Source organism: Ovis aries, chromosome 10 (assembly GCF_016772045.2).
Source record: "Ovis aries strain OAR_USU_Benz2616 breed Rambouillet chromosome 10, ARS-UI_Ramb_v3.0, whole genome shotgun sequence".
Taxonomy (NCBI): domain Eukaryota; kingdom Metazoa; phylum Chordata; class Mammalia; order Artiodactyla; family Bovidae; genus Ovis; species Ovis aries.
In genome coordinates, this window is record NC_056063.1 from 28,652,853 (window position 1) to 28,678,761 (window position 25,909).

The 25,909-nt window shown below is 37.5% G+C and overlaps 1 protein-coding gene across 8 annotated transcripts in view; it reads right to left on the minus strand.

Moving 5' to 3' along the window:
* Positions 1–25,909, minus strand: part of PDS5B (PDS5 cohesin associated factor B) — a 178,522-nt gene that overhangs the window by 40,551 nt on the left and 112,062 nt on the right. For 7 of the 8 annotated variants that reach the window (XM_027973013.3, XM_015098135.4, XM_015098134.4 and 4 more), the window contains exons 20-21: positions 10,709–10,832; positions 7,176–7,334 (exon numbers count right to left, since the gene is read on the minus strand). In XM_027973013.3, coding sequence (XP_027828814.1) covers positions 7,176–7,334; positions 10,709–10,832 — 283 coding nt within the window. Of the gene's footprint in view, positions 1–7,175; positions 7,335–8,626; positions 9,107–9,241; positions 10,833–25,909 lie in introns of those variants that run through there. The other variant, XR_009595232.1, reaches the window with a different exon arrangement.

Consider the following 25,909-nt stretch of genomic DNA (forward strand, 5'->3'; position numbering starts at 1 on the left):
GTTTTCCAAACACACAAAGCTATTTACAAATAGTTTAAGGACCAAGTCTTCAGGAGAGAAGTGCCTTCAAAGCATGAAGTGGAAATAATGAAAAAAAGACTCTCATTAGAAACATACTGATGAAATTTCTGAACTAAGAACATCCCCCAAAATCCCAAAGCTCCCATGGAGGAACCTACCAAAAAAGAAACAAGAACCACATCAACTTCAGATTTCTTGGTGGCAAGACTACATGCCAAAAAACAATGTTCTGAATTTTCCACAGCCAAGAGAGTTGAAAAACAGAATTCTAATATTTAAGAACAGGGAGAAAAATATTTTCAGAAATCTTTCAAATTACAAGCCAGTTTGAAAGAATTATTCAAAGATGTCTTCCACATAAATATTTAATTCACAAGAAAATTCAATCAGCACAAATTATTACAAATAGAAAATAAAAAACATCATAAGGTAAACAGACAGGTTCAAAAATAAAAAAACCATAATAGATGCAACAAAACTAAAATCAAACAAACAAAAAAATCTAAAACTAATGGACAAATGTACTAGTCAAGATGAAAAAGCATATAAAACTATAAAATTTTACTGAAAGACACTGTAGATGAGCAAACTAAGCAATGAGAAAAAATACAGGCTGTATAAGGATGGTAGCACTGCAGATGATTGGAAGGAGAGATCATGCCATAAATTATGCTGGGAAAGTTGGTTCTCCTAATGGAGAATAGAAAGAAAGGGAGATCTTGAGTCACAGCATACAAAAAAAGCAAAAAAAAACCAAAACCAGATGGATTAAAATTTTTATGTGTGAAAAGAAAACCTTAAAACTTTTAAAACAACGTATGAGAGACTATGACAATGGCACAGGAAATAATTTCTGAAACAAGATATAAAAAGCACTAACTATAAGAGAAAAGAATGATAAATTTAGTTACATTAAAATTAATAACTTTTGTTCAAAAGACACTATGAAGGGAATAGAAAGACACACCATAAATGAGATTTTATGAACACACTTTAACATGTACCTGAAAAAAAAATTAAGTGTGTAAAGATTACCTGTGAGTAGAACATAAACAATCCAAGAAAGGAAAAAAGGCAAACGACATCAAGAGGAATTTCAGAAAAGAGGCAACATGAATGATGACTTGACATAAACATTCTTAGTAACCAGGGAAATGCAAATTAAGAGATATTACTTTGTATTAATTAGATGGACAAAAATTAAGACATTTGACAATAATGTCACATGCTGATGAAAGGAAAATAAGGTTTTACAACCAGTCTGAAAAATATTTCGGCAATAAATTGAAAAATGTACAGACTGATGGTCATAAGTATACCACTCTTGTGAATGTAACCTGGAGAAATCTGTACTCATATGCATCAGATGGTTCTATAAAGAAGAAAAAAATCACAGTAGTACTGTTTAAAACAAGAAAGAAATGGAAATACACCATGTGTCCATTAAGAAAATGAGATATACACCACACAATGATATAATACAGAGCAATGAATAAATGAACTACAGCTAGATTCAACATCAAGAGTTATTCTAAGAAACACATCCGTAATAATGATGGCAAGCCACCCAAAAATGTATCAATATATGGTATAAAATAATTCATAAAGCCTAGGAACAAGCAAACCTAAACAAGTATGTTGTTTTCAGATAAATATACAGTAAAATGGTGCTTTGTGGTTAGCTGGGGCAGGAAAAAAAAAGTTTGGAGAGTAACATCACCAGATGCTAACAGTTCATGGGTATTGAAAGAGAATAACTGAGATGTAAGCCTGGCACTAAAATTGCTTTTCTGATATATAAATGATGGCTGATTCTGAAACTGAAAGAGGTTTAAAGGTTGAGCAATGTTTTGCATCAGTGTCACAGAGCTAGAAGGAGAAAAAAAAAAACGGAATTCTGAGTCCAATAAAGAGTAGAGTCTTTGACTGTGTGGATCACAATAAACTGTGGAAAATTTTGAAAGATGGGAAAACCAGACTACCTGATCTGACTCTTGAGAAACCTGTATGCACGTCAGGAAGCAACAGTTAGAACTGGACATGGAACAACAGACTGGTTCCAAATCGGGAAAGGAGTACGTCAAGGCTGTATATTGTCACCCAGCTTATTTAACTTCTATGCAGAGTACATCATGAGAAATGCTGAGCTGGATGAAGCACAAGCTGGAATCAAGATTGCTGGGAGAAATATCAATAAGCTCAGATATGCAGATGACACCACCCTTATGGCAGAAAAATGAAGAAGAACTAAAGAGCCTCTTGATGAAAGTAGGAGTGAAAAGGTTGGCTTAAAGCTCAACATTCAGAAAACTAAGATCATGGCAAATAGATGGGGAAACAGTGGAAACAGTAGCTGACTTGATTTTTCTGGGCTCCAAAATCACTGCAGATGGTGACTGCAGCCATAAAATTAAAAGACGCTTGCTCCTTGGAAGGAAAGTTATGGTCAACCTAGATAGCATATTAAAAAGCAGAGACATTACTTTGTCAACAAACGTCCATCTAGTCAAAGCTATGGTTTTTCCAGTGGTCACGTATGGATCTGAGAGTTGGACTACAAAGAAAGCTGAGCACCAAAGAACTGATGCTTTAGAATTGATGCTTTTGAACTGTGGTGTTGGAGAAGGCTCTTGAGAGTCCACTGGACTGCAAGGAGATCCAACCAGTTCATCCTAAAAGAGATCAGTCCTGGGTGTTCATTATGTTGAAGCTGAAACTCCAATCCTTTGGCCACCTGATGTGAAGAGCTGACTCACTGGAAAAGACCTTGATGCTGGGAAAGATTGAGGGCAGGAGGAGAAGGGGACAGACAACAGAGGATGAGATGGTTGTATGGCATCACCGACTCAATGGACATGAGTCTGGGTGGACTCCGGGAGTTGGTGATGGACAGGGAGGTCTGGCGTGCTGCAGTTCATGGGGTCGCAAAGAGTCAGACATGACTAGCTACTGAACTGACTGACTGACTTGTTAAACAATCTAGACTTTTGGGTGGATCCCAAATAAAAACACCCTCAACATAAAAGTGATCAGAAAAACAATCAGCCTGTCAAAAACTGAAGCCCAGCTTCCAATCACTGCTTTCTTGATTGAATGAAAATTATTTCAGAGCAGCTCAACTGCCTATCAGAAGCAAAAATAAATCTTCTTTGGAAGAATTATAAAATTATCCAGAGCTTCAAATTATCTCTGTAACTTTTCGTACACAAAGTGTGCAACTCAATCAACAATAACATGTGCAAGGTAAGACCTGACCAACAATCAAGTGAAAACCAGACAGAGAAAAAGAGCCACTGGAGATACAGATATTGAGACTAACTCACGTAAATTTTAACATAATTAGAGGTGCTGAAAGATTAAATGGTAAGAAAAAGAATTCTGGCAGGGAACTAAAAATGTCATTTAAAAACTCTAAGGAAATTACAGGAAAAAATATATAAACATTGCAATTAAGAACTCAATTTTATGGGTTTAACATAAGACTCAACAAGTCTGAAGAGAGGATGAGTAAATTCAAAGACGGGTCAGAAGAAAGCAAAAATGAAGCATGAGCAAGCAGAAACAGGTATACCTCGGAGATACTTCAGGTATGGTTCCAAGCAACCACAATTAAGCAAGTATTGCAATAAAGCGAGTTACACAGATGTCTTGGTTTTCCACTATACAAAAAGTTATGTTTATATGATAATTTGGTCTATTAAGTGTGCCATAGCATCATGTCTAGAAAAACAATGAACAAACCTTAATACAAAAATATAAACAAAAAAGCTATAATAACTATTAATAGTAATGATTATTCAGGTCTTTCACCCATTTAAAAAAAACTGGGCTGTTTGTCTTGTTGAGTTTTACGCCTCTTATCGGATATATAATTTTTCAAATATTTTCTCCCATTCTGCAGGTTCATTTTTCATTTTTTTTTAAATTAATAATTTTTTTAAAAAGGATATAATTGGCATTTGACAAATCAGTTCTAGAGGTACAATGATTCAATATATTGTGAAATGATCAACACAGTAAGTCTAGTGATCACCCATCACAACACAGCTACAATTATTTTCCTATGATGAGACATTTTCAGACCTACTCTCAGCAGAAACTTTCAGTTTTATCAGGCAGTATTAATAACAATAGGCACCATGCTGTACATTACATTCCTTGACTTATTTTCCAACTGGAAGTCTGTACCTTTAGAATTCCTTTACCCAATTCACACATCCTGCATCCCTAGCCTCTGACAACTGCCACTGGATCTCTGTAACTATGAGTTTGGGAGGTTTTGTTGCTGTTATTTGGGGTTTTTTAAATTTGATACTGCATGTAAGGAACATCACACAGTATTCATCTTTGTCTATTTAACTTAGCATAATGTCCTCAAGGTTCATCCATGCTGTCACAAATGGCAGGACTTTTTCCTTTTCTTTAATGACTGATCAATATTACATTGTGTATATCCACCCCTTTTTCTCTATCCATCCATCCATTAGATGGACACCTGGGTTGCTTCCCTGTCTTGACTGCTATAAATAATGCTGCACTGAACATGCGGGTACAGAGATCTTTTTGAATTAGTGTTCGCATTTCCTTCAGATAAATACTCTGAAGTATTTATTACTGGATCATGTGGTGCTTCTGTTTATTTTTCTTTCCTATTTTTAATTTTTTGGAAGATTCTCCATACTGTTTTTCATGGTGGCTGTATCTATTTACATTCACACCAACAGTACAAAAGGGTTCTTTCTCTTCACATCTTCACCAACACTTATTATCTGTCTATTTTATATTAGTCATTCTAAGAAAAGTAAAGTCCTATCTTTTTGTGGTTTTGATTTGCATTTCTCTGGTGATTACTGATGTTGAGCACTTTTTCTACAATTACTGATGACTTGTTTGCATTCTTTGGAAAAACGTCACCTCTGCCTATTTTTTAATCAAACTCTTTTTCTGTTGTTTATTTATTTTACATGTGATTTATACAATATGGACATACTGGATACATGATTTGCAAATATTTTCTCTCATTCTCTCAGTTTTTGTCTGAAAATGTGTTTATGTTGCGTTCCCTTTTTAAAGGATATTTTCTCCAGGTTTAGAATTCCAGATTGGTACTTTTCTTCCACTCAATAATTTGAAGATATTATTCCATTATCTTCCATTTTCTAATCTTTTCTCTTGAAGTCAGATGACAGTCTTGTTCCCTGGAAGGCTTTCTGTCTTTCTGCATAAATGCTTTTAATCCTTTCTATTTTGATTGGTTCTAGTGTTACTGTGATATATCTAGTGAGCTTTGTGTTATACTGATCCTACTTGGGATTTGTATCTCTTTTTGAATGTATAGCTTTGATGTCTTTCATAAATTCTGAAAAATTCTTCTGGCATTATCACTTCAAATACTGTTTCTGTTTCATATTCTCTTTCCTATCTTGCTGCAGTTCTAATTACATACTCTAAATAAACAAATTTTATTTTTACTGTTATCCAGCTGTCTGACATAGTTTTTGTATACACACAAAAATTGTCTCAATAGCTTCACAAATACTGCATTTTTTACAAACTGAAGGTTCGTGTCAAGTTTCTATCAGTGTTATCTTTCCAACAGCATTTGCTCACTTCCTATCTCTGTCACATTTTCATAATTCTTGCAGTATTCCAAATGATTTCACTATTATTACATCTGTTATGGTGATAAGTGACTAGAGATCTTTAATGGTACTATTGTAACTGTTTTCAGGTGTCATGAATCACACCCATTAATACAATGAACTTAATCAGTAAACACGTGTGTTCTGACTGCTCTACAGACTGGCCTTTTCCCCATCTCTCCCTCTCTCCTCAGGCCATCCTATTCCCTAAGATACAACAACATAGAAATTGGGAAAATTAGCACACCTATCATGGGTTGTGCATGTTCAAGTGAAAGGAAGCACTGCACATCTCTCAACTTCATATGAAAAGCTAGAAATGATAATGCCTAGTGATGAAGGCATGTCAAAAGCTACTACCAGCTGAAAATTACACCTCTTGGGCCAAGTTGTGAATGTGAAGGATAAGTTCTTGAAGGAAATTAAAAGTGCTACTCCAGTGAAAATGGGAATGACAAGAAAGCAAAACACACTTATTGCTGATATGGAGAAAGTTTAATGGACTGGAGGGGAGATCAAATCAGCCCAACATTCCCTTAAGCCAAAACCTGATCCAGAGCAAGGCTGTAACTCTTTTCAATTCTATGAAGACTGAGAGAGCTAAGGAGGCTCCAGAAGGAAAATCTCAGGCTAGAAGAGACTGGTTCATAATACTTAAGAAGCCATCTCTATGATATAGAAGTACAAGGTGGAGCAGCAAGTACTTATGCTGAAGCTGCAGCAAGTTATCCAGAACATCTAGCTTAGATAAGGTGGCTATGCTAAACAGATTTTCAACACAGAAAACAATCTCCTATTGGAAGAAGATGCATTGTAGAACTTTCACAGCCAGAGAGAAGTCAATGCTTGCCTCAAAGCATCATAGAACAGGACTACCTTTATTAGGGGCTAACGCAGCTGGTAACTTTAATCCGAAACCAATGCTCATTTACCATTCTGAAAATCCTAGTTTTACAGTATTCTTTTTTACACATATGTATATCTAAAAATACACAAACCCATGCATAAAACTCCACATGATTGTAAGGGTCAATTCTCCAAGACACCCAAACATATCCTGCCCCAAATATTCACACAATGGAGACAGAAAATCACTATTTTTTTCCCTAGTATTTTCCCTCAGGGATCTTTTAATTCTCTATAGTATGTATGAAATGCAACAACTACTATCATGACAACCATACTGCAAACTAACCTGTCAATCTTCACATATTTAAAAAATAGATGTCATTAGAAAACTTACATCCCTATAAAGTTGAAAGAGACAGAATCCAGTGATATCTTGTATTTATCAAGGAAAGCATTCCAGGTCACAGCCTTGTGCTCAACTAAAGAGATGTTTCAATGTTGTTTCACTTATAATGAAGATGCAGCATGGTAAAAAGATGGGAAAAGCTAAAAACATATAAACCAAACTGAAGTGCTATTTACATCATTCCACTTCTCTCTTTGTTGCATAAAATTTTAGAAGATAGCATTATGAAGAATACACATCTAGAAAACATAAATTACCCGATCATTCATCAGAAGATCCTTCACAATGAAAGTAGCTACCAAAGACTTCAAAGGAGCAGCAAACTGGTCTGGTGCAAGGAGAGCAATATGACCAATAGTCACCAGTGGTGTGATGAGATGCTCCAGGTTGCTCGGATCTAGGCTCTTATGCAGAGGCTGAAAGTGAGGAAAGGAAAATGATTAACTCCATAAACATGCAAATAAACTGGTCACATGTATCATCTACAAATGCTAAAAACCACACAAGTTCCAATACATGGTATAAGCAGTGGTTCAAGTTATATTTAACTTTTACTGACAACTTTTACTGACTAGAAGGCATCATATTTAAGCACTTTCAGTTTTTCCCAAATTATATTTTAGAGGTAGGTAAAGAAACATTTCAATATGAAGAATCACGTATCATATATTTTATGACTGCATATGTCAGCAACTGCTGAAAGTTGCTCAGTCATGTACAACTCTTTGTGACTGCATGGACTGTAGCCAATGAGGTTCCTCAGTCCATGGAATTCTCCAGGCAAGAAACTGGAGTGGGTAGCCATTTCGGCTCACCAATAGCTACTTCTATTCTACTTTCTGGGCATAAGGATGCTTCTATGTGCAGTCGAAAGTTCTGGTTACCAGAATGGAGATGGAAGTAAGGTATGCCATGCCTGAACTCAGGCAGACATGAACAGCGTATCTTCTCCACATTCTCTTTCTCTTTACTCACTGGTGGCTTAATACAAAGGATCCAATGGGACGCAAAGAGAAAAAGTAAAAGTGAAAGAAAGTGAAGTTGCTCAGTCGTGTCTGACTCTTTGCGACCCCACAGACTGTAGCCCACCACTATCCTCTGTCCATGGAATTTTCCAGGCAAGAGTACTGGAGTGGATTGCCATTTCCTTCTCCAGGGGATCTTCCTGACCCAGGGATCGAACCCAGGTCTCCCGCATTACAGGCAGACGCTTTACTGTCTGAGCCACCAGGAAAGAGAAGCCACTAGTCAAAAAGGGTCTGCGTGGCTAAAACACTGAATAGAATGCAATCAAAACACCCAAATGGACTTTTATGACGAGCAAGAAATAAGCTTTCATTATGGATAGTTACAAGCGCTTTTGTGGATTTTTATAGCATCAAATATTAAGTACTATAACTAATAAAACTATTTTATTACTCATAGTAAAATAAAAATATTATTTTAATATTCATTTTGCCATAACAGAAGGAGACTGATTATTTAATCACATAAGTTGATACCTAAAATATATTGCTCAATTTTTAAAATATGATAGTCAGAAGAGTGGCTATAGCACACTATCATTGGCATAAGGAGAGGCGGAAGGGGACAAAAGATGTGTTTTGTGTATTTATATTACTTGTATAAGAATAAAATATCTCCTGAAAAGTACATTAGAAACTGGTAACACTGGCTGCCTCTGAGAAAAGAAACTGGGTGGCTGGGGAAATGGGGTTGAGATTAACGTGTAGGTATCCTCCTATACTGAACACCAAGCATTCTAGGCTTTAAAAAACAACACAAAACTGTTCTTTTCCAACACACTGGGGCAATATGAAAAGTTTCATTTAATCAAAAGTAATGACAGTACTTCTTGCTGTTCTCGATGACGTCCCTCAATACCTCCATTGCACATCTAAGTGATAACTTGTTTACATCAGAAACACATCACTGACAGTGTACTTTTTTCCAACTCATTTATTATATTGCGTGACAATTTTCCACAATAAGGTATTAAAATCATTTCTGAAAAACCAAAATTAATGATCAGTCTCTGAATTAGCCAGAGAAGGCAAGGGCACCCTACTCCAATACTCTTGCCTGGAAAAATCCCATGGACAGAGCCTGGTAGGCTACAGCCCATGGGGTCGCTAAGAGTCGGACACTACGCCAATACTCTTGCCTGGAAAAATCCCATGGACAGAGCCTGGTAGGCTACAGCCCATGGGGTCGCTAAGAGTCGGACACGACTGAGTGACTTCACTTTCACCTTTCACTTTCACGCACTGGAGAAGGAAACGGCAACCCACTCCAGTGTTCTTGCCTGGAGAATCCCAGGGACAGGGGAGCCTGGTGGGCTGCCGTCTATGGGGCAGCACAGAGTCAGACATGACTGAAGTGACTTAGCAGCAGCAGCAGCTCTGGATTAACAGTAATCTGATAAAGGTTAGATGTGTCTGTGAAACCATTTCTCAGAAAGCCAGCCAATCTTCTATGTTACAGGAGAAGGATTACCAGGTAGGTTCTTATAAAGATGAAGTTATAGATATTAAAATCAAAAGTAACCAATAAAGTCAAGCTATTATCAGCATTTTCCTCCTCATCATTGGAGGGAACAAAAAGATTATTCAAGGAAAAATAAAAAGCTTTCTAGAAATCAACATGAGTCCACTGAAATCATCCTCTTATTAAAAAATTAAAGACTATAGAATATACCTCCACCTCAATTTTTAAATTATATTATGATTGAGTATCTATAGCTAAGATGCTGTTTGATACAGAAAACTTTTCTTCCTCTTTTATTCCACCTTTAATATAAATCATGAAAATATGAGAAAATTAGTATAAATACTTCTAAAATAGACAGCAAGTCTGTGTATTTATGGTGGATTAGTTTCAGCATAATTTCCAAATTGTTTTGACTTCATTCAAGGCTCCTAGACTATAACTACAAGATTTTTATAAATTTTCTGTTTAGCTTCTATTTGCAGTAAGAAGGCTAAAGCTAGATTATAATAGCTTATACTGAAATTGCCATACTTAGAAAGGGTACTGGTAATTCAAAGTACAGAAAAAATAAAAAACATGCTGAAAAGACAGTCAGTAGGTATTTGGTCCTGTCCCAATACACCCAGTAAGACATTTGGTCTACACACAAAGGTCCTTAATATTTATTCATATTTGGTCCCGCTCAAAAATTCCAAGAGACATCTGGACCACACCAAAAGGTCCTTGATATTTGGTCCTGCCCAAAACCATCTGGCATGGACCTAAACTGCTATGGGTGTTTTGGAGAGCACCAACTATCAAGGATCTTTGGGTGTGGATCACGTGCCCTGCAAAGGAAAAGGCACATTTTAATCTAATATGAAATTAGGTCAGTCATTAAAGTACAAATGCATTTAACCTTAATTATAAATTATTATTCATGTATAAAACCCCCCACACTTCAGTAGTATTTCATATATAGAAATCAAACTTCTAAAATCTGTAAACTGATAGAATAATCACCTATTACCTACTATGAGTAACTATGATTTTACATGTAATTACTAATGAAAAAAGTTTCCTAATACTAAATGTATAAAGTAACGTCAAAACTATTATACAACTGCTTGATTTCTGAATGAGCTAGCATTAAAAAGCTGAATCATCAGATATTTTCAAATTTTAACCAATCATTAATATTGATATACTGATTCAAATTTGGAAAATTACAAAATGATACATCTCCAAACGTGAACATTCTGTAAACTCATTTATATTTTTTTAACAATAACATGAAACAAAAAAAAATTTTTCTTTTTACCTCAAATATCTGTGCAAACTGGGTTTCTTTACTAGAAAATATCGCATGGATACAATGAATAGCATATTTGGCTTGACGGGGGGGTCCTTTTTTAGATTTGTGATGTAAAACAGGAAGCAAAGCTCTAAAAAAAAAAATTACAGAAAAACAATACACCAGAAAAATCATTATGACTTCCACTAGATACTTTAAAGCTTGTATTTTTAAAGTAATGTTTTGTAAGAACAAAAGAAACAAAAGTCACAGCATCTACTCACTCATTTTCAATCATCTATAATTTTGCTTTATAAACATCTATATTAAAATATAATACAAACACAAATAATTTTTCCTTTTTATTTATTAGTTATAAATACAAACAAGAATGGTAACCCATTTCTTCTTTTTAATGTCATTTCCATTAGCCTTTTCTATTTTATTATCATTGCTATTACTTCAGCTAAGCTTTTGCTACCTTACACGTAAGACCACCATAATGGGACTTAAATTGCTCCTTCTTTCTCAAGTCTCTTCCTCTTCCAGTTCATCTTTTAATCTATCCTCAAAAAATCTACATGAGGGGAAATTTGATCATTTAATCAATACAAATTGAGTACTTGCTGTAATGCCAGGCATTATTTAAAGTTCCAAATTGGTGCATTCACTCTACCAGCATATTAGGGATAAGGTAAATGAAAACACATTAAGTCAGCAAAACATCTGTTAGGTTAAATTGTGGTAACTCCTATAAGGCAGGGGTAAGGGGGTGGGAGAGAAGAAAAAGGACAGCATAGGGAACAGGCCTAAGTTTGTGACAGTGTTACAATTTTACATATGCTGCCTACAGAAGATCACTCTAGTAAAGCAACACTTGACCACAGTTCTCAAAGAGGCAGGGAATGAGTCATCTAGCTACCTGGAAGAACACTGATGTATCATATCACTTCATTATATAAAAACTTAAAATCCTGAATAAGGCAAGCTCTCTTAGTTCAACTATGCATTTATTTCTCAGTGGAAATAACTTCTGAATTCTCCTTGCCCAACTCAGTGCCCCAGTTTAAAAAACAATCAGAGATAAATAATTCATTATAATAATAGCAGTCACAGAAAAGATAACAGTAAAATATAATAAAAAGACAAGTGACCAATTGAAGGGAAATTTTGTATTTCTTGTTACAGAGAAATGGTAAATATCCATGAAGTGTAAACACCTACAAACAGATAATGAAAATACCAACAGTATCACAGAAAAATGGGTTGAACATAACAGCAGAAAGGTCTTCAAAACCACCAAAACCTCTTCAGTATCACCAAACCAGTTTTACAACAAATGTTAAAGGGACTTATATAGTCAAGAAATACAAGAGAAGAAAAAAGATCTACAAAACCAACCCCAAACAAGAAAATGGCAATAAGAACATATGTATCAATAATTTCTTTAAATGTAAATGGATTAAATGCTCCAACCAAAAGACACAGACTGGCTGAATGGATACAAAAATAAGACCCATATATATTCTGTCTACAAGATACCCACTTTAGGCCTCAAGACACATATAGATTGAAAGTGAGAGGATAGAAAAATATATTCCATGCAAATGGGAAGCAAAAGAAAGCTGGAGCAGCAATCCTCATATCAGACAAAATAGACTTTAAAATAAAGAATTTTACAAGAGATAAGGAAGTACACTACATAACAATCAAGGGATTAATCCAAGAGAAGACATAACAATTGTAAATACCTATGCACCCAACACAGGAGCACCTCAATACATGAGACAAACACTAACAGACGTAAAAGGAGAAACTGACAGTAACACAATAATAGCTGGAGACTTTAACACCCCACTCACACCAATGGACAGCTCATCAAGACAGAAAACTAATAAGGAAACAAAAGTCTTAAATGATACATTAGATGAGACAGATCTCACTGATATCTTCAGGACATTTCACTCAAACACAGAAGAATACACTTTCTTAAGTGCATATGGAACATTTTCCAGGATAGACCACATTTGGGTCACAAATCAAGACTCAGTAAATTTAAGAAAACTGAAATCGTATCAAGCATCTTCTCCGATCACAACACTATGAGACTACATATCAATTACAAGGAAAAAAACTGTAAGAAACAAACTCATGGAGATTAAACAACACGTTTCTAAATAACCAACAGGTTATTGAAGAAATCAAAAGGGAAATGAAGAAATTTCTAGAAACAAATGACAACAAAAAACAACAATACAAAACCTATGGGATGCAGCAAAAGCAATTCTAAGAGGGAAGTTTATAGTAATATAATTCTACCTCAAGAAACAAGAAAAACATCTAATACACAACCTAACTTTACACTTAAAACAACTGGGGAAAAAAGAACAACAACAAAACAAACCAAAATTAGTACAAGGAAAGAAATCATAAGGATCAGAGCAAAAATAAATGAAAAAGAAATGAAAGAAACAATACTACAGATTAATAACACTAAAAGTTGGTTTTTGAGAAGATAAACAAAATTGACAAACCTTTTGCCAGACTCAAGAAAAAAAGAGAAGAATCAAATCAACAAAATTAGAAATGAAAAACGAGAGGTTACAAGAAACAATACAGAAATACAAAGGATGATAAGAGACTATTATGAACAACTATATGGCAATGGCACCCCACTCCAGTACCTGGAAAACCCCATGGACGGAGGACCCTGGTAGGCTGCAGTCCATGGGGTCACTAAGAGTCGGACACGACTGAGCGACCTCACTTTCACTTTTCACTTTCATGCACTGGAGAAGGAAATGGCAACCCACTCCAGTGTTCTTGCCTGGAGAATCTCAGGGACGGCGGAGCCTAGTGAGTTGCCATTTATGTGGTCGCACAGAGTTAGACACAACTGAAGCGACTTAGCAGCAGCAGCAGCATGGCAATAAAATGGATAAACCAAAAGAAACAGATTCTTAGACAAGACCAATCTTCCAAGACATATAGACAGAAATACAGACCAATCGAACAAGACAGAAAGCCCAGAAATAAACCCATGCAACTATGGGAACCTTATTTTTGACAAATGAGGCAAGAATATACAATGAGGCAAAGACATTCCCTTCAATAAATGGTGCTGGGAAAACTAGATAGCTACAGGTAAAAGAATGAAATTAGAACACTTCCTAACACCATACATAAAGATAAACTCAAAATGGATGAAAGACCTAAACCTAAGACCAGAAACTATAAAACTTTTAGAGGGAAAAACATGGGCAGAACACTCGACAGAAATCAAAGCAAGCTCCTCTATGACCCACCTCCTAGAGTAATGGAAATAAAAACAAAAGTAAACAAGTGGGACCTGATTAAATTTAAAAGCTTTTGTAGAGCAAAGGAAACTATAAGCAAAGTAAAAAGATAAGCCTCAGAATGGGAGAAAATAACCGCAAATGAAACAACTGACAAAGGATTAATTTCCAAAATATACAAGCAGCTCATACAAATCTATGTCAGAAAAACAAACAACCCAATCAAAAAGTGGGAAAAAGATCTAAACATACATTTCTCCAAAGACAACATACAGATGGTTAACAAACACATGAAAAGATGCTCAACACTGCACATTATTAGAGAAATGCAAATCAAAACTACATTGACATATCACCTCACACCAGTCAGAATGGCCATCATCAAAAAGTCTACAAACAATAAATGCTGGAGAGGGTGTGGAGAAAAGGGAACACTCTTGCACTGTTGGTGGGAATGTAAATTGATAGTCACTGTGGAAGATGGTATGGAGAATGCTTAAAAAACTAGAAATAAAACCATCATATTACCCAGCAATCGCACTTCTAGGCATATTAGCCTGAGGAAATGAAAACTGAAAAAGACACATATATCCCATTGTTCAGTGCAGCACTATTTATTTACAATAGCTAGAACATGGAAGCAACCTAGATGCCCATCAACAGATGAATGGATAAAGAAGTTGTGGTACATATATACAATGGAATATTACTCAGCCATAAAAAGAAACGCATTTGAGTCAGTTCTGATGAAGTGGATGAACCTAGAGCCTATTACATGAGCCAGAAAGAGAAATATAAAGAGAAAGATAAATTACATGAGACTGAAGTGAGCCAGAAAGAGAAAGATAAATATTGCATTCTAACACACATGTACGGAATCTAGAAAAATGGTACTGAAGAATTTATTTATAGGGCAGCAATGGAGAAACAGACACAGAGAAAGACTTATGGACATGGGAAGAGGGGAGGAGGGGGTGAGATGCATGGAAAGAGTAACATGGGCAATTCACATTACCATATGTAAAATTGATAGCCAACAGGAATTTGCTGTGTGGCTCAGGAAACTCAAACAGGGGCTCTGTAGCAACCTAGAGGGGTGGGATGGGGAGGGAGATGGGAGGAAGGTTCAAAAGGGAGGGGATATATATATACCTATGGCTGATTCATGTTGAGGTTCAATAGAAAACAACAAAGTTCTGTAAAGCAATTATCTTTCAATAATAAAATTAAAAAGAAAAAAAAGAACTGGTTACTAATAATTTTAATAATTCATTTATATATATATATATATATAAATAATCATCATAAATTTAAAAGTTTTAAAATAAAATCTTAGATTATTAAATAAAGAAACTCCGGCTCATCCAGAATATATGTAGTATCAAGTAAGTAGTCTACATTTTTTCTTTTTAAAACTGCTTGCCAGTTACTTATTCAGTGATTTAAGTTTTCCTGACTAATTTCTTTGTTAAATATTATACTCCTCACTACTATAGGGATAGTACAGTGTTGTGAAGTTGTGAATTTCTCATACTCTTGACTTTTAAATCTTCTGATTTTTTCACTCCTATATTTTCTAAGTGATTATTAGTGGGATATAAAGAGAGCCTTGGATTTCTAGATACTCGATACGGCCATCTTGTTTTTAGTAGTTCTGCAGTTGATTCTCTTGGATTTTTCTCTTAGAAATATGATAACTTTGCTTCCTCTTTTCCAACAACTGCACCTTTTAATTTTATTTTCTTATGTAATTATATAGGCTAATGCTTTCAAAACAATGTTAAATCATGGCAGAGTTAGCATATTTTCTCATCCTGCTCCTGATGTTACTGGGAATGCTTGTGTTTTATCATATGGTGGTAGATATTGGTAGATATTACTTGAGCTATTTGGAAAAGGAAACGACAACCCACTCCAGTACTCTTGCCTGGAAAATTCCATGGACAGAGCAGCCTGGTAGGCTATAGTCCACGGAATCGCTCAGATAAGACTGAGCTACTTCACTTTCACTTTCATTGGTTTGAGAAGTATGAAGGCCATTAAAATCCTGTTTTGCTGGGTTTAACTGTAAGTAAACTGATGTTCCTTTTGATTGGAAGCCCTTGCAGCATCTGTCAAAAAGATCTATTGTGTGGCCTCTCCCTTTTACTCATTTATATAATGAATTATAACATGAACATCGGGTTCTCTTCTAATAGTAACCCTTTTTGTATTCCTGGAATTAACCAACATTTGGCCATATTGTATTCTTGCCTTACTATAGTAAATTCTCTTTCTGCATTCAATTTTCATCAATATCAATAAAATTTGTCTCAGTTTTCTTTTGGAGAGATATCTTTTATCAGGTTTTACCATTCCTAAACAGAGAAGGCAATGGCACCCCACTCCAGTACTCTTGCCTGAAAAATCCCATGGATGGAGGAGCCTGGCGGGCTGCCATCTATGGGGTCACACAGAGTCAGACGTGACTAAAGCAACTTAGCAGCAGCAGCAGCAGCATTCCTACTAGTTACCTTGGCTTTATATCTAAATGCTTTCCTTTCCCTCTCATGCCTGGAACAATTAAAAAGATTTAGAATTTCTATGTAGTTTATATATATATTTGAAATACCCCCTCTAACATAACTTTTATTGGCCCTTATTATTATTACAGGGTAATTTTCTGAAATTCTTTTATAATTATAGCCTATTAGGATTTTTTTTCCCCTTCCTTCTTCCTGAACCAATTTATTTACATCACCCTTAAAAATTCAGATATTCAGATCTCTAAAACATAGATATAGCCACACCTAAAATTTGAATACAGAAATTAAAATGGTGAGAAAAGACAATTAGATATGCAAATAAGAAAACAAAAAGTTTGATTTAAGGACATAAGCAAAAGTGAATAAAGGGAAAACGGCACACAACTTGGTAGAAAGAGCGACCTCACAATAAAAAGGGGTAACACGTTTTCTAAATCCTTGAATTCCAAAGAAAATCCTTCATTTGCCCTAGTACAACTTAGCTAATTAGGAAAACTTTAGTTACATTCATTTTCTGATCAAACTTCACAACTGTTGAATCATTAACTGGAAATCTTAAGTGGTTGAAAAGAAATGTCAGCCCCATTACTGTTCTGCCATACAGGATTTACCTTTTTTTTTTCCCCCTTGATGTTTATGAAATCACTTCCATAGGGCTGCACGCCATCCCACATTGAAGGTCAGGAAGGGCAGCACTGAGGAGATATCCCTCATCCAAGGTAAGGAGCAGCAGCTGCGCTTTGCTGGAGCAGCCGTGAAGAGACATCCCACACCCAAGGTAAGAGAAAACCAAGTAAGATGGTAGGTGTTGCAAGAGGGCATCAGAGGGCAGACACACTGAAACCATACTCACAGAAAACTAGTCAATCTAATCACACTAGGGCCACAGCCTTGTCTAACTCAGTGAAACTAAGCCATGACCACGGGGCAACCGAAGACAGGCAGGTCACGGTGGAGAGGTCTCACAGAATGTGGTCCACTGGAGAAGGGAATGGCAAACGACTTCAGTATTCTTGCCTTGAGAACCCCATGAACAGTATGAAAAGGCAAAATGATAGGATACTGAAAGAGGAACTTCCCAGGTGAGTAGGTGCCCAATATGCTACTGGAGACCAGTGGAGAAATGACTCCAAAAAGAATGAAGGGATGGAGCCGAAGCAAAAACTATACCCAGCTGTGGATGTGACTAGTGATAGAAGCAAGGTCCGATGCTGTAAAGAGCAATATTGCATAGGAACCTGCAATGTCAGGTCCATGAATCAAGGCAACTTGGAAGTGGTCAAACAAGAGATGGCAAGACTGAACGTCGACATTCTAGGAGCAATCAGCGAACTAAAATGGACTGGAATGGGTGAATTTAACTCAGATGACCATTAAATCTACTATTGTGGGCAGGAATCCCTCAGAAGAAATGGAGTAGCCATCACTGTCAACAAAAAAGTCCGAAATGCAGTACTTGGATGCAATCTCAAAAACGACAGAATGATCTCTGTTCGTCTCCAAGGCAAACCATTCACTATAACGGTGATCCAAGTCTATGCCCCAACCAGTAACGCTGAAGAAGCTGAAGTTGAACGGTTCTATGAAGACCTACAAGACCTTTTAGAACTGACACCCAAAAAAGATGTCCTTTTCATGATAGGGGACTGCAATGCAAAAGTAGGAAGTCAAGAAACACCTGGAGTAACAGGCAGATTTGGCCTTGGAATGCGGAATGAAGCAGGGCAAAGACTAGTAAGAGTTTTGCCAAGAAAATGCACTGGTCATAGCAAACACCCTCGTCCAACAACACAAGAGAAGGCTCTACACATGGACATCACCAGATGGTCAACACCGAAATCAGATTGATTATATTCTTTGTAGCCGAAGATGGAGAAGCTCTATACAGTCAACAAAAACAAGACCAGGAGCTGACTGTGGCTCAGATCATGAACTGCTAGACCATTCAGGTATGACCTAAATCAAATCCCTTATGATTATACAGTGGAAGGGAGAAATAGATTTAAGGGCCCAGATCTGATAGATAGAGTGCCTGATGAACTATGGACGGAGGTTCGTGACATTGTACAGGAGACAGGGATCAAGACCATCCCCATGGGAAAGAAAGGCAAAAAAGCAAAATGGCTGTCTGGGGAGGCCTTACAAATAACTGTGAAAAGAAGAGAAGCAAAAAGCAAAGGAGAAAAGGAAAGATATAAACATCTGAATGCAGAGTTCCAAAGAATAGCAAGAAGAGATAAGAAAGCCTTCTTTAGTGATCAATGCAAAGAAATAGAGGAAAAGAACAGAATGGGAAAGACTAGAGATCTCTTCAAGAAAATTAGAGATACCAAGGGAACATTTCACGCAAAGATGGGCTCGATAAAGGACAGAAATGGTATGGACCTAACAGAAGCAGAAGATGTTAAGAAGACGTGGCAAGAAAACACAGAAGAACTGTACAAAAAAGATCTTCACGACCTGGATAATCACGATGGTGTGATCACTCACCTAGAGCCAGACATCCTGGAATGTGAAGTCAAGTGAGCCTTAGAAAGCATCACTACAAACAAAGCTAGTGGAGGTGATGGAATTCCAGTAGAGCTATTTCAAATCCTGAAAGATGATGCTGTGAAAGTGCTCCACTCAATATGCCAGCAAATTTGGAAAACTCAGCAGTGGCCATGGACTGGAAAAGGTCAGTTTTCATTCCAATCCCAAAGAAAAGCAATGCCAAAGAATGCTCAAACTACTGCACAGTTATACTCATCTCACATGCTAGTAAAGTAATGCTCAAAATTCTCCAAGCCAGGCTTCAGCAATACATGAATCGTGAACTTCCTGATGTTCAAGCTGGTTTTAGAAAAGGCAGAGGAACCAGAGATCAAATTGCCAACATCCACTGGATCATCGAAAAAGCAACAGAGTTCCAGAAAAAACATCTATTTCTGCTTTATTGACTATGCCAAAGCCTTTGACTGCGTGGATCATAATAAACTGTGGAAAATTCTTCAAGAGATGGGAATACCAGACCACCTGACCTGCCTCTTGAGAAATCTGTATGCAGGTCAGGAGGCAACAGTTAGAACTGGACATGGAACAACAGACTGGTTCCAAATAGGAAAAGGAGTACGTCAAGGCTGTATATTGCCACTCTGCTTATAACTTATATGCAGAGTACATCATGAGAAACACTGGACTGGAAGAAACACAAGCTGGAATCAAGATTGCTGGGAGAAATATCAATAACCTCAGATATGCAGATGACATCACCGTTATGGCAGAAAGTGAAGAGGAACTAAAAGCCTCTTGATCAAAGTCAAAGAGGAGAGCGAAAAAGGTGGCTTAAAGCTCAACATTCAGAAAACGAAGATCACGGCATCTGGTCCCATCACTTCATGGGAAATAGATGGGGAAACAGTGGAAACAGTGTCAGACTTTATTTTGGGGGGCTCCAACATCACTGCAGATGATGACTTCAGCCATGAAATTAAAAGACGCTTACTCCTTGGAAGAAAAGTTATGACCAACCTAGACAGTATATTCAAAATCAGAGACATTACTTTGCCAGCAAAGTTCTGTCTAGTCAAGGCTATGGTTTTTCCAGTGGTCATGTATGGATATGAGAGTTGGACTGTGAAGAAAGCTGAGTGCTGAAGAATTGATGCTTTTGAACTGTGGTGTTGGAGAAGACTCTTGAGGGTCCCTTGGGCTGCAAGGAGATCCAACCAGTCCATTCTGAAGGAGATCAACCCTGGGATTTCTTTGGAAGGAATGATGTTAAAGCTGAAACTCCAGTACTTTGGCCACGTCATGAGAAGAGCTGACTCATTGGAAAAGACTCTGATGCTGGGAGGGATTGGGGGCAGGAGGAGAAGGGGATGACGGAGGATGAGATGGCTGGATGGCATCACTGACTGGATGGACATGAATCTGAGTGAACTCTGGGAGTTGGTGATGGACAGGGAAGCCTGGCGTGCTGGGATTCATGGGGTCGCAAAGAGTCGGACACGACTGAGCGACTGAACTGAACGGAACTGAATCTCTGAAAATTCAGTAAATTCCATTAGGATATTGAGAGAGCAAATCCTGAGGTAGGTTGATAAGGAGTCCAGGACTATCAGTGAGGAAGAGGTCCAGAGCTCTTGAGAAGGAGAAAGGGTTCTGGGGCTTTCAAGGAGAAGGACAGGAGAAACTGTTTTCTACACTGCTTTGTCTTACTCTTACTGGAGAAGGAAATGGCAACCCACTCCAGTATTCTTGCCTGTAGAATCCCATGGACGGAGGAGCTTGGTGGGCTACAGTCCACGGGTCACAAAGAGTCGGACACAACTGAGCGACTTCACTTTCACTTTGTCTTACTCAATATAACAATGTATCTTGCCTGAGGGTATGTTTGTTCTTCTTAACAGGAATCTTCTGATTATTCATGTTACCTTGAGATGTGTATGTTATGGGAGTGGGTCTCTTAAGACCTTTCTATTGTTAGTTCTAATCTTGCTAATTTAAGATATATGTTGTGAGGGTGGGTCTGGGAAAAGTATACGAGGCCTTGATAAGACTATTGACGGGAGGCACTCTCTGTCCCCCTTCTGATGAATATGTCAGAAGCTTTCTCTGTCCTTTTTCACTTTAATAAAACTCTGCTGCACAAAAGCTCTTGAGTGATCAAGCCTGGTCCCTGGTACCAAAGTTAAATCTTCTTTGGAGATCACAAATCCGACACCATTCACAGTAAGCTATCAATACCTTCCTAAACCATGAGTACTCATTTCCAGATTCATGTTTTCATTCATTATGTTTATTATTCATTACTATTATTTAAAAATTTTTTCCACTTTCCATTATACTGTCGTCTTCTCCACAGACACCAATCATGACTTTCCATCATCTGCAATTCTCTTTAACTGCGTTTATTTCTTTGCCCACTATACTCATGATCTATGCGGTTTCCTTAAGTTCAACAGAAACCTTCCTGATTACATTTGCAATATTGTTTACTCTGCTCCTTGCTGTTTATAATAAATTTCATTCCATAACAGAAATATGTTCCTGCTCTTCTTTATCCTTAGTTCTGTCATTTCTCTTTTTACAGTATATTATTTTTCTTCCTTTTTTTCCCAGATGTCATTTGCTGCATAATTTTCCTGGCAGCTTAGAACACATGTCTAAAATTCTCTTTTATCCAACAAAAATTTCATTCTTCCTAGTGTTAATCACCATTCTTTTGAACACTAAAATACCCTCAAAGGATCTGTGTTTGTCTATTTATCTGTATTCTGTTAATTCATCTTTAAATAAAAGAAATTCTCTTTGGCTCTGACATTTAAACAAAAATGGAGATGGTGTCTCCCTGATGACTAAACACTGGACACTTCTTTCAAAAAATTAACATCAGAACTCCCAACTGAAACTACACTTGCTTAATCAAGTTGATAAGCAGCATGGAGAAGGAAGGTGGGAATAAAGGTAGTGAGTCCTTTATTTCTGTTTAATTTCTCCTCCAAGTCTGCTTGCTGCTGCTGCTTCTAAGTCACTTCAGTCGTGTGCGACCCCATAGAAAGCAGCCCACCAGGCTCCCCTGTCCCTGGGATTCTCCAGGAAAGAACACCGGAGTGGGTTGCCATTTCCTTCTCCAATGCATGAAAGTGAAAAATGAAAGTGAAGTCACTCAGTAGTGTCTGACTCTGCTTAACCGCCTCCATTTGAGAACCAGCTTCACTTGGACTATGACTGTATCCTAGGTTATAGGGAACCCTCAGTGTTGGCACATCTAACTATTCTCAGGTGAGCCAGATTCCTAAGAGACTTATTGAGACAAAATGGAACCCATAATTCACCATCACTTTAGTTTAGTAGGTCAGCACTTACTTTTTTCTTTTCCTGTAAAGTCGGTAGTAAGACATTTGATTCACAACTCTAAGCCTTACCTCACCCAAAAGCTTTATGCCTATTAAACCCAGAGAAAAAAGGTATAACCACAAAGTCTTTCCTTTATTTCTGCTATAGAAAAATAAGGTTCCCCGACTGCATCACCAATACAGTGGACATGAACTTGGGCCAATTTTGGGAGGTGGTAAGGAACAGGTCATAGCAAACACCCTCTTCCAACAACACAAGAAAAGGCTCTATACATGGACATCACCAGATGGTCAAAACCAAAATCATACTGATTATACTCTTTGCAGCCAAAGATGGAGGTCTATACAGTCAGCAAAAATAAGACCGGGAGCTGACTGTGGCTCAGATCAGGAACTTATTGCCAAATTCAGACTTAAACTGAAGAAAGTAGGGACCATTTCAACCTGAAAAATACCAATTTTATTACTGTCCCATGAGCTTGTGCATACATTGTTCTTTTGTGATTCACAGCAAGAGATCAAGATCAGTAAGATTTACCTTGAAGAAACTATCTTCCTGTTCTGTACTGTTTACTGTTAAAACATCCACAGAAAGTGCGCACACCCATGCATGCTGCTCAGTACCAAAACAGGCTGAACAACATGGTCCAGGTGTTCCTGCCAGATATGCCACTACCACATGAGAAAGTCTGAGTTCTTACAGAATCGAAGATTAGTTTTATACTGCTCTCCTAATACATCACTAACCAAAACACTTATGAAAGCTAACAAAATATCCATCATAATATCGTTTTTCTGGCTGCTCACAACTGTAATGGAGAACCAGACTAGGTTCAGTAGGTAGGACCGTGCTAATAAATAGGGTAATACAGAAATATGGACTCTAATAAAGTAACAGAAACCTGTTGAATCTTAAAATATGAATACAGTAAATGCAGTCTTCAAGTTCATATATGACTCTGAAGTTCCATTTATATCTTGGCTACATGACTGAACATGGTAAGAACTAATTTCCTAGACCATTCAGGCATGACCTAAATCAAATCCCTTATGATTATACAGTGGAAGGGAGAAATAGATTTAAGGGACTAGATCTGATCGACAGAATGCCTGATGAACTATGGATGGAGGTCTGTGACAATGTACAGTAGACAGGGATCAAGACTCTCCCCAAGAAAAAGAAATGCAAAAAAGCAAAATGGCTGTCTGAGGAGGCCTTACAAATAGCTGTGAAAAGAAAAGAAGCCAAAAGCAAAGGAGAAAAGGAAAGATATACCCATTTGAGTGCAGAGTTCCAAATAATAGCAAGAAGAGATAAGAAAGCCTTCCTCAGTGATCAGTGCAAAGAAATAGAGGAAAACAACAGAATGCGAAAGACTAGAGATTTCTCCAAGAAAATTAGAGATACCAAGGGAACATTTCATGCGAAGATGGGCTCGATAAAGGACTGAAATGGTATGGACCTAACAGAAGCAGAAGATGTTAAGAAGACGTGGCAAGAAAACACAGAAGAACTGTACAAAAAGATCTTCACAACCTAGATAATCACGATGGTGTGATCACTCACCTAGAGCCAGACATCCGGGAATGTGAAGTCAAGTGGGCCTTAAGAAGCATCACTAGGAACAAAGCTAGTGGAGGTGATGGAATTCCAGTTGAGCTATTTCAAATCCTAAAAGATGATGCTGTGAAAGTGCTGCACCCAAAATGCCAGCAAATTTGGAAAACTCAGCAGTGGCCATGGACTGGAAAAGGTCAGTTTTCATTCCAATCCCAAAGAAAGGCAATGCTGAAGAATGCTCGAACTACCGCACAATTATACTCATCTCACACACTAGTAAAGTAATGCTGAAAAGTCATGAAGCCAGCCTTCAACAATAGATAAACCATGGACTTACAGATGTTGAAGCTGGTTTCAGAAAAGGCAGAGGAACCAGAGATCAAATTGCCAACATCCACTGGATCATTGAAAAAGCAAGAGAGTTCCAGAAAAACATCTATTTCTGCTTTATTGACTATGCCAAAGCTTCTGACTGTGTGGATCACAATAAACTGTGGAAAATTCTTCAAGAGATGGGAATACCAGACCACCTGACCTGCCTCTTGAGAAATCTGTATGCAGGTCAGGAGGCAACAGTTAGAACTGGACATGGAACTACAGACTGTTTCCAAATAGGAAAAAGAGTACATCAAAGCTGTATATTGTCACCTTGCTTATTTAATTTATATCTAGAGTACATCATGAGAAACGCTCGGCTGGATGAAACACAAGCTAGAATCAAGATTGCCGGGAGAAATTCAATAACCTCAGATATGCAGATGACACCACCCTTATGGGAGAAAGTGAAGAACAACTAAAGAGCCTCTTGATCAAAGTGAAAGAGGAGAGGGAAAAGGTTGCTTAAAGCTCAACATTTGGAAAACTAACATCATGGCATCCAGTCCCATCACTTTATAGCAAATAGATGGGGAAACAGTGGAAACAGTGTCAGAGTTTATATTCTTGGGCTCCAAAATCAATGCAGATGGTGACTGCAGACATGAAGTTTAAAGATGCTTGCTCCTTGGAAGAAAAGCTATGACCAACCTAGGCAGCATATTAAAAAGCAGAGACATTACTTTGCCAGCAAAGGTCCATCTAGTCAAAGCTATGGTTTTTCCAGTAGTCATGTAGATGAGAGAGCTGGACTATAAAGAAAGCTGAGCACCAAAGTATTGATGCTTTTGAACTGTAGTGTTGGAGAAGACTCTTGAGAGTCCTTTGGACTGCAAGGAGATCCAACCAGTCCATCCTAAAGGAGATCAGTCCTGAGTGTTCATTGGAAGGTCTGATGTTGAAGTAGAAACTCCCATCCTTTGGCCTCCTGATGCGAAGAGCTGGCTCATTGGAATAGACCCTCATGTTGGGAAAGACTGAAGGCAGGAGGAGGAGGAGACAACAGAGGATGAGATGGTTGGATGGTATCACTGACTCAATGGAGATGAGTCTGAGTAAACTCTGGGAATTGGCGATGGACTGGGAGGTCTGGCATGCGGCAGTCCATGGGGCCACAGAGTCGGACACGACTGAGTGACTGAACTGAACTGAGGGACAGGGAGGCCTGGCATGCTGCAGTCCACGGGGTTGCAAAGAGTTGGATAGGACTGGGTGACTGAACAACATTTCTTTCAAAGCCTGCCCATACCTCAAACTCCTCCCTCTAGATTAGTAAATGAAAGAACACTTATTATACATTCCCTTATACATCTGATTCAGGGATATAGTCATCAAGTGTCAATGTTCTCACACTCAATTCAGTCTAAATGGCTTATCTAGCACCAATTCTCTCCAGTTTATGGTAGCTTCTGCTTAAGACACATTTTCCTTTTAAATAATTTTGGTGAATTCAATGGAAGATAATTTAATAAACATTCATTTATCTCTTACCAGTTTTCCTCAACATCAACTCACACAATTTAATAATGTAAAAAATAAAATCCACATACGTATTTCATCTTCTAGAAGACATATACCAAGAGTAACCTCATTGAAAACAGTGTGCACCCAGCAGGTATTCAATATCAGTT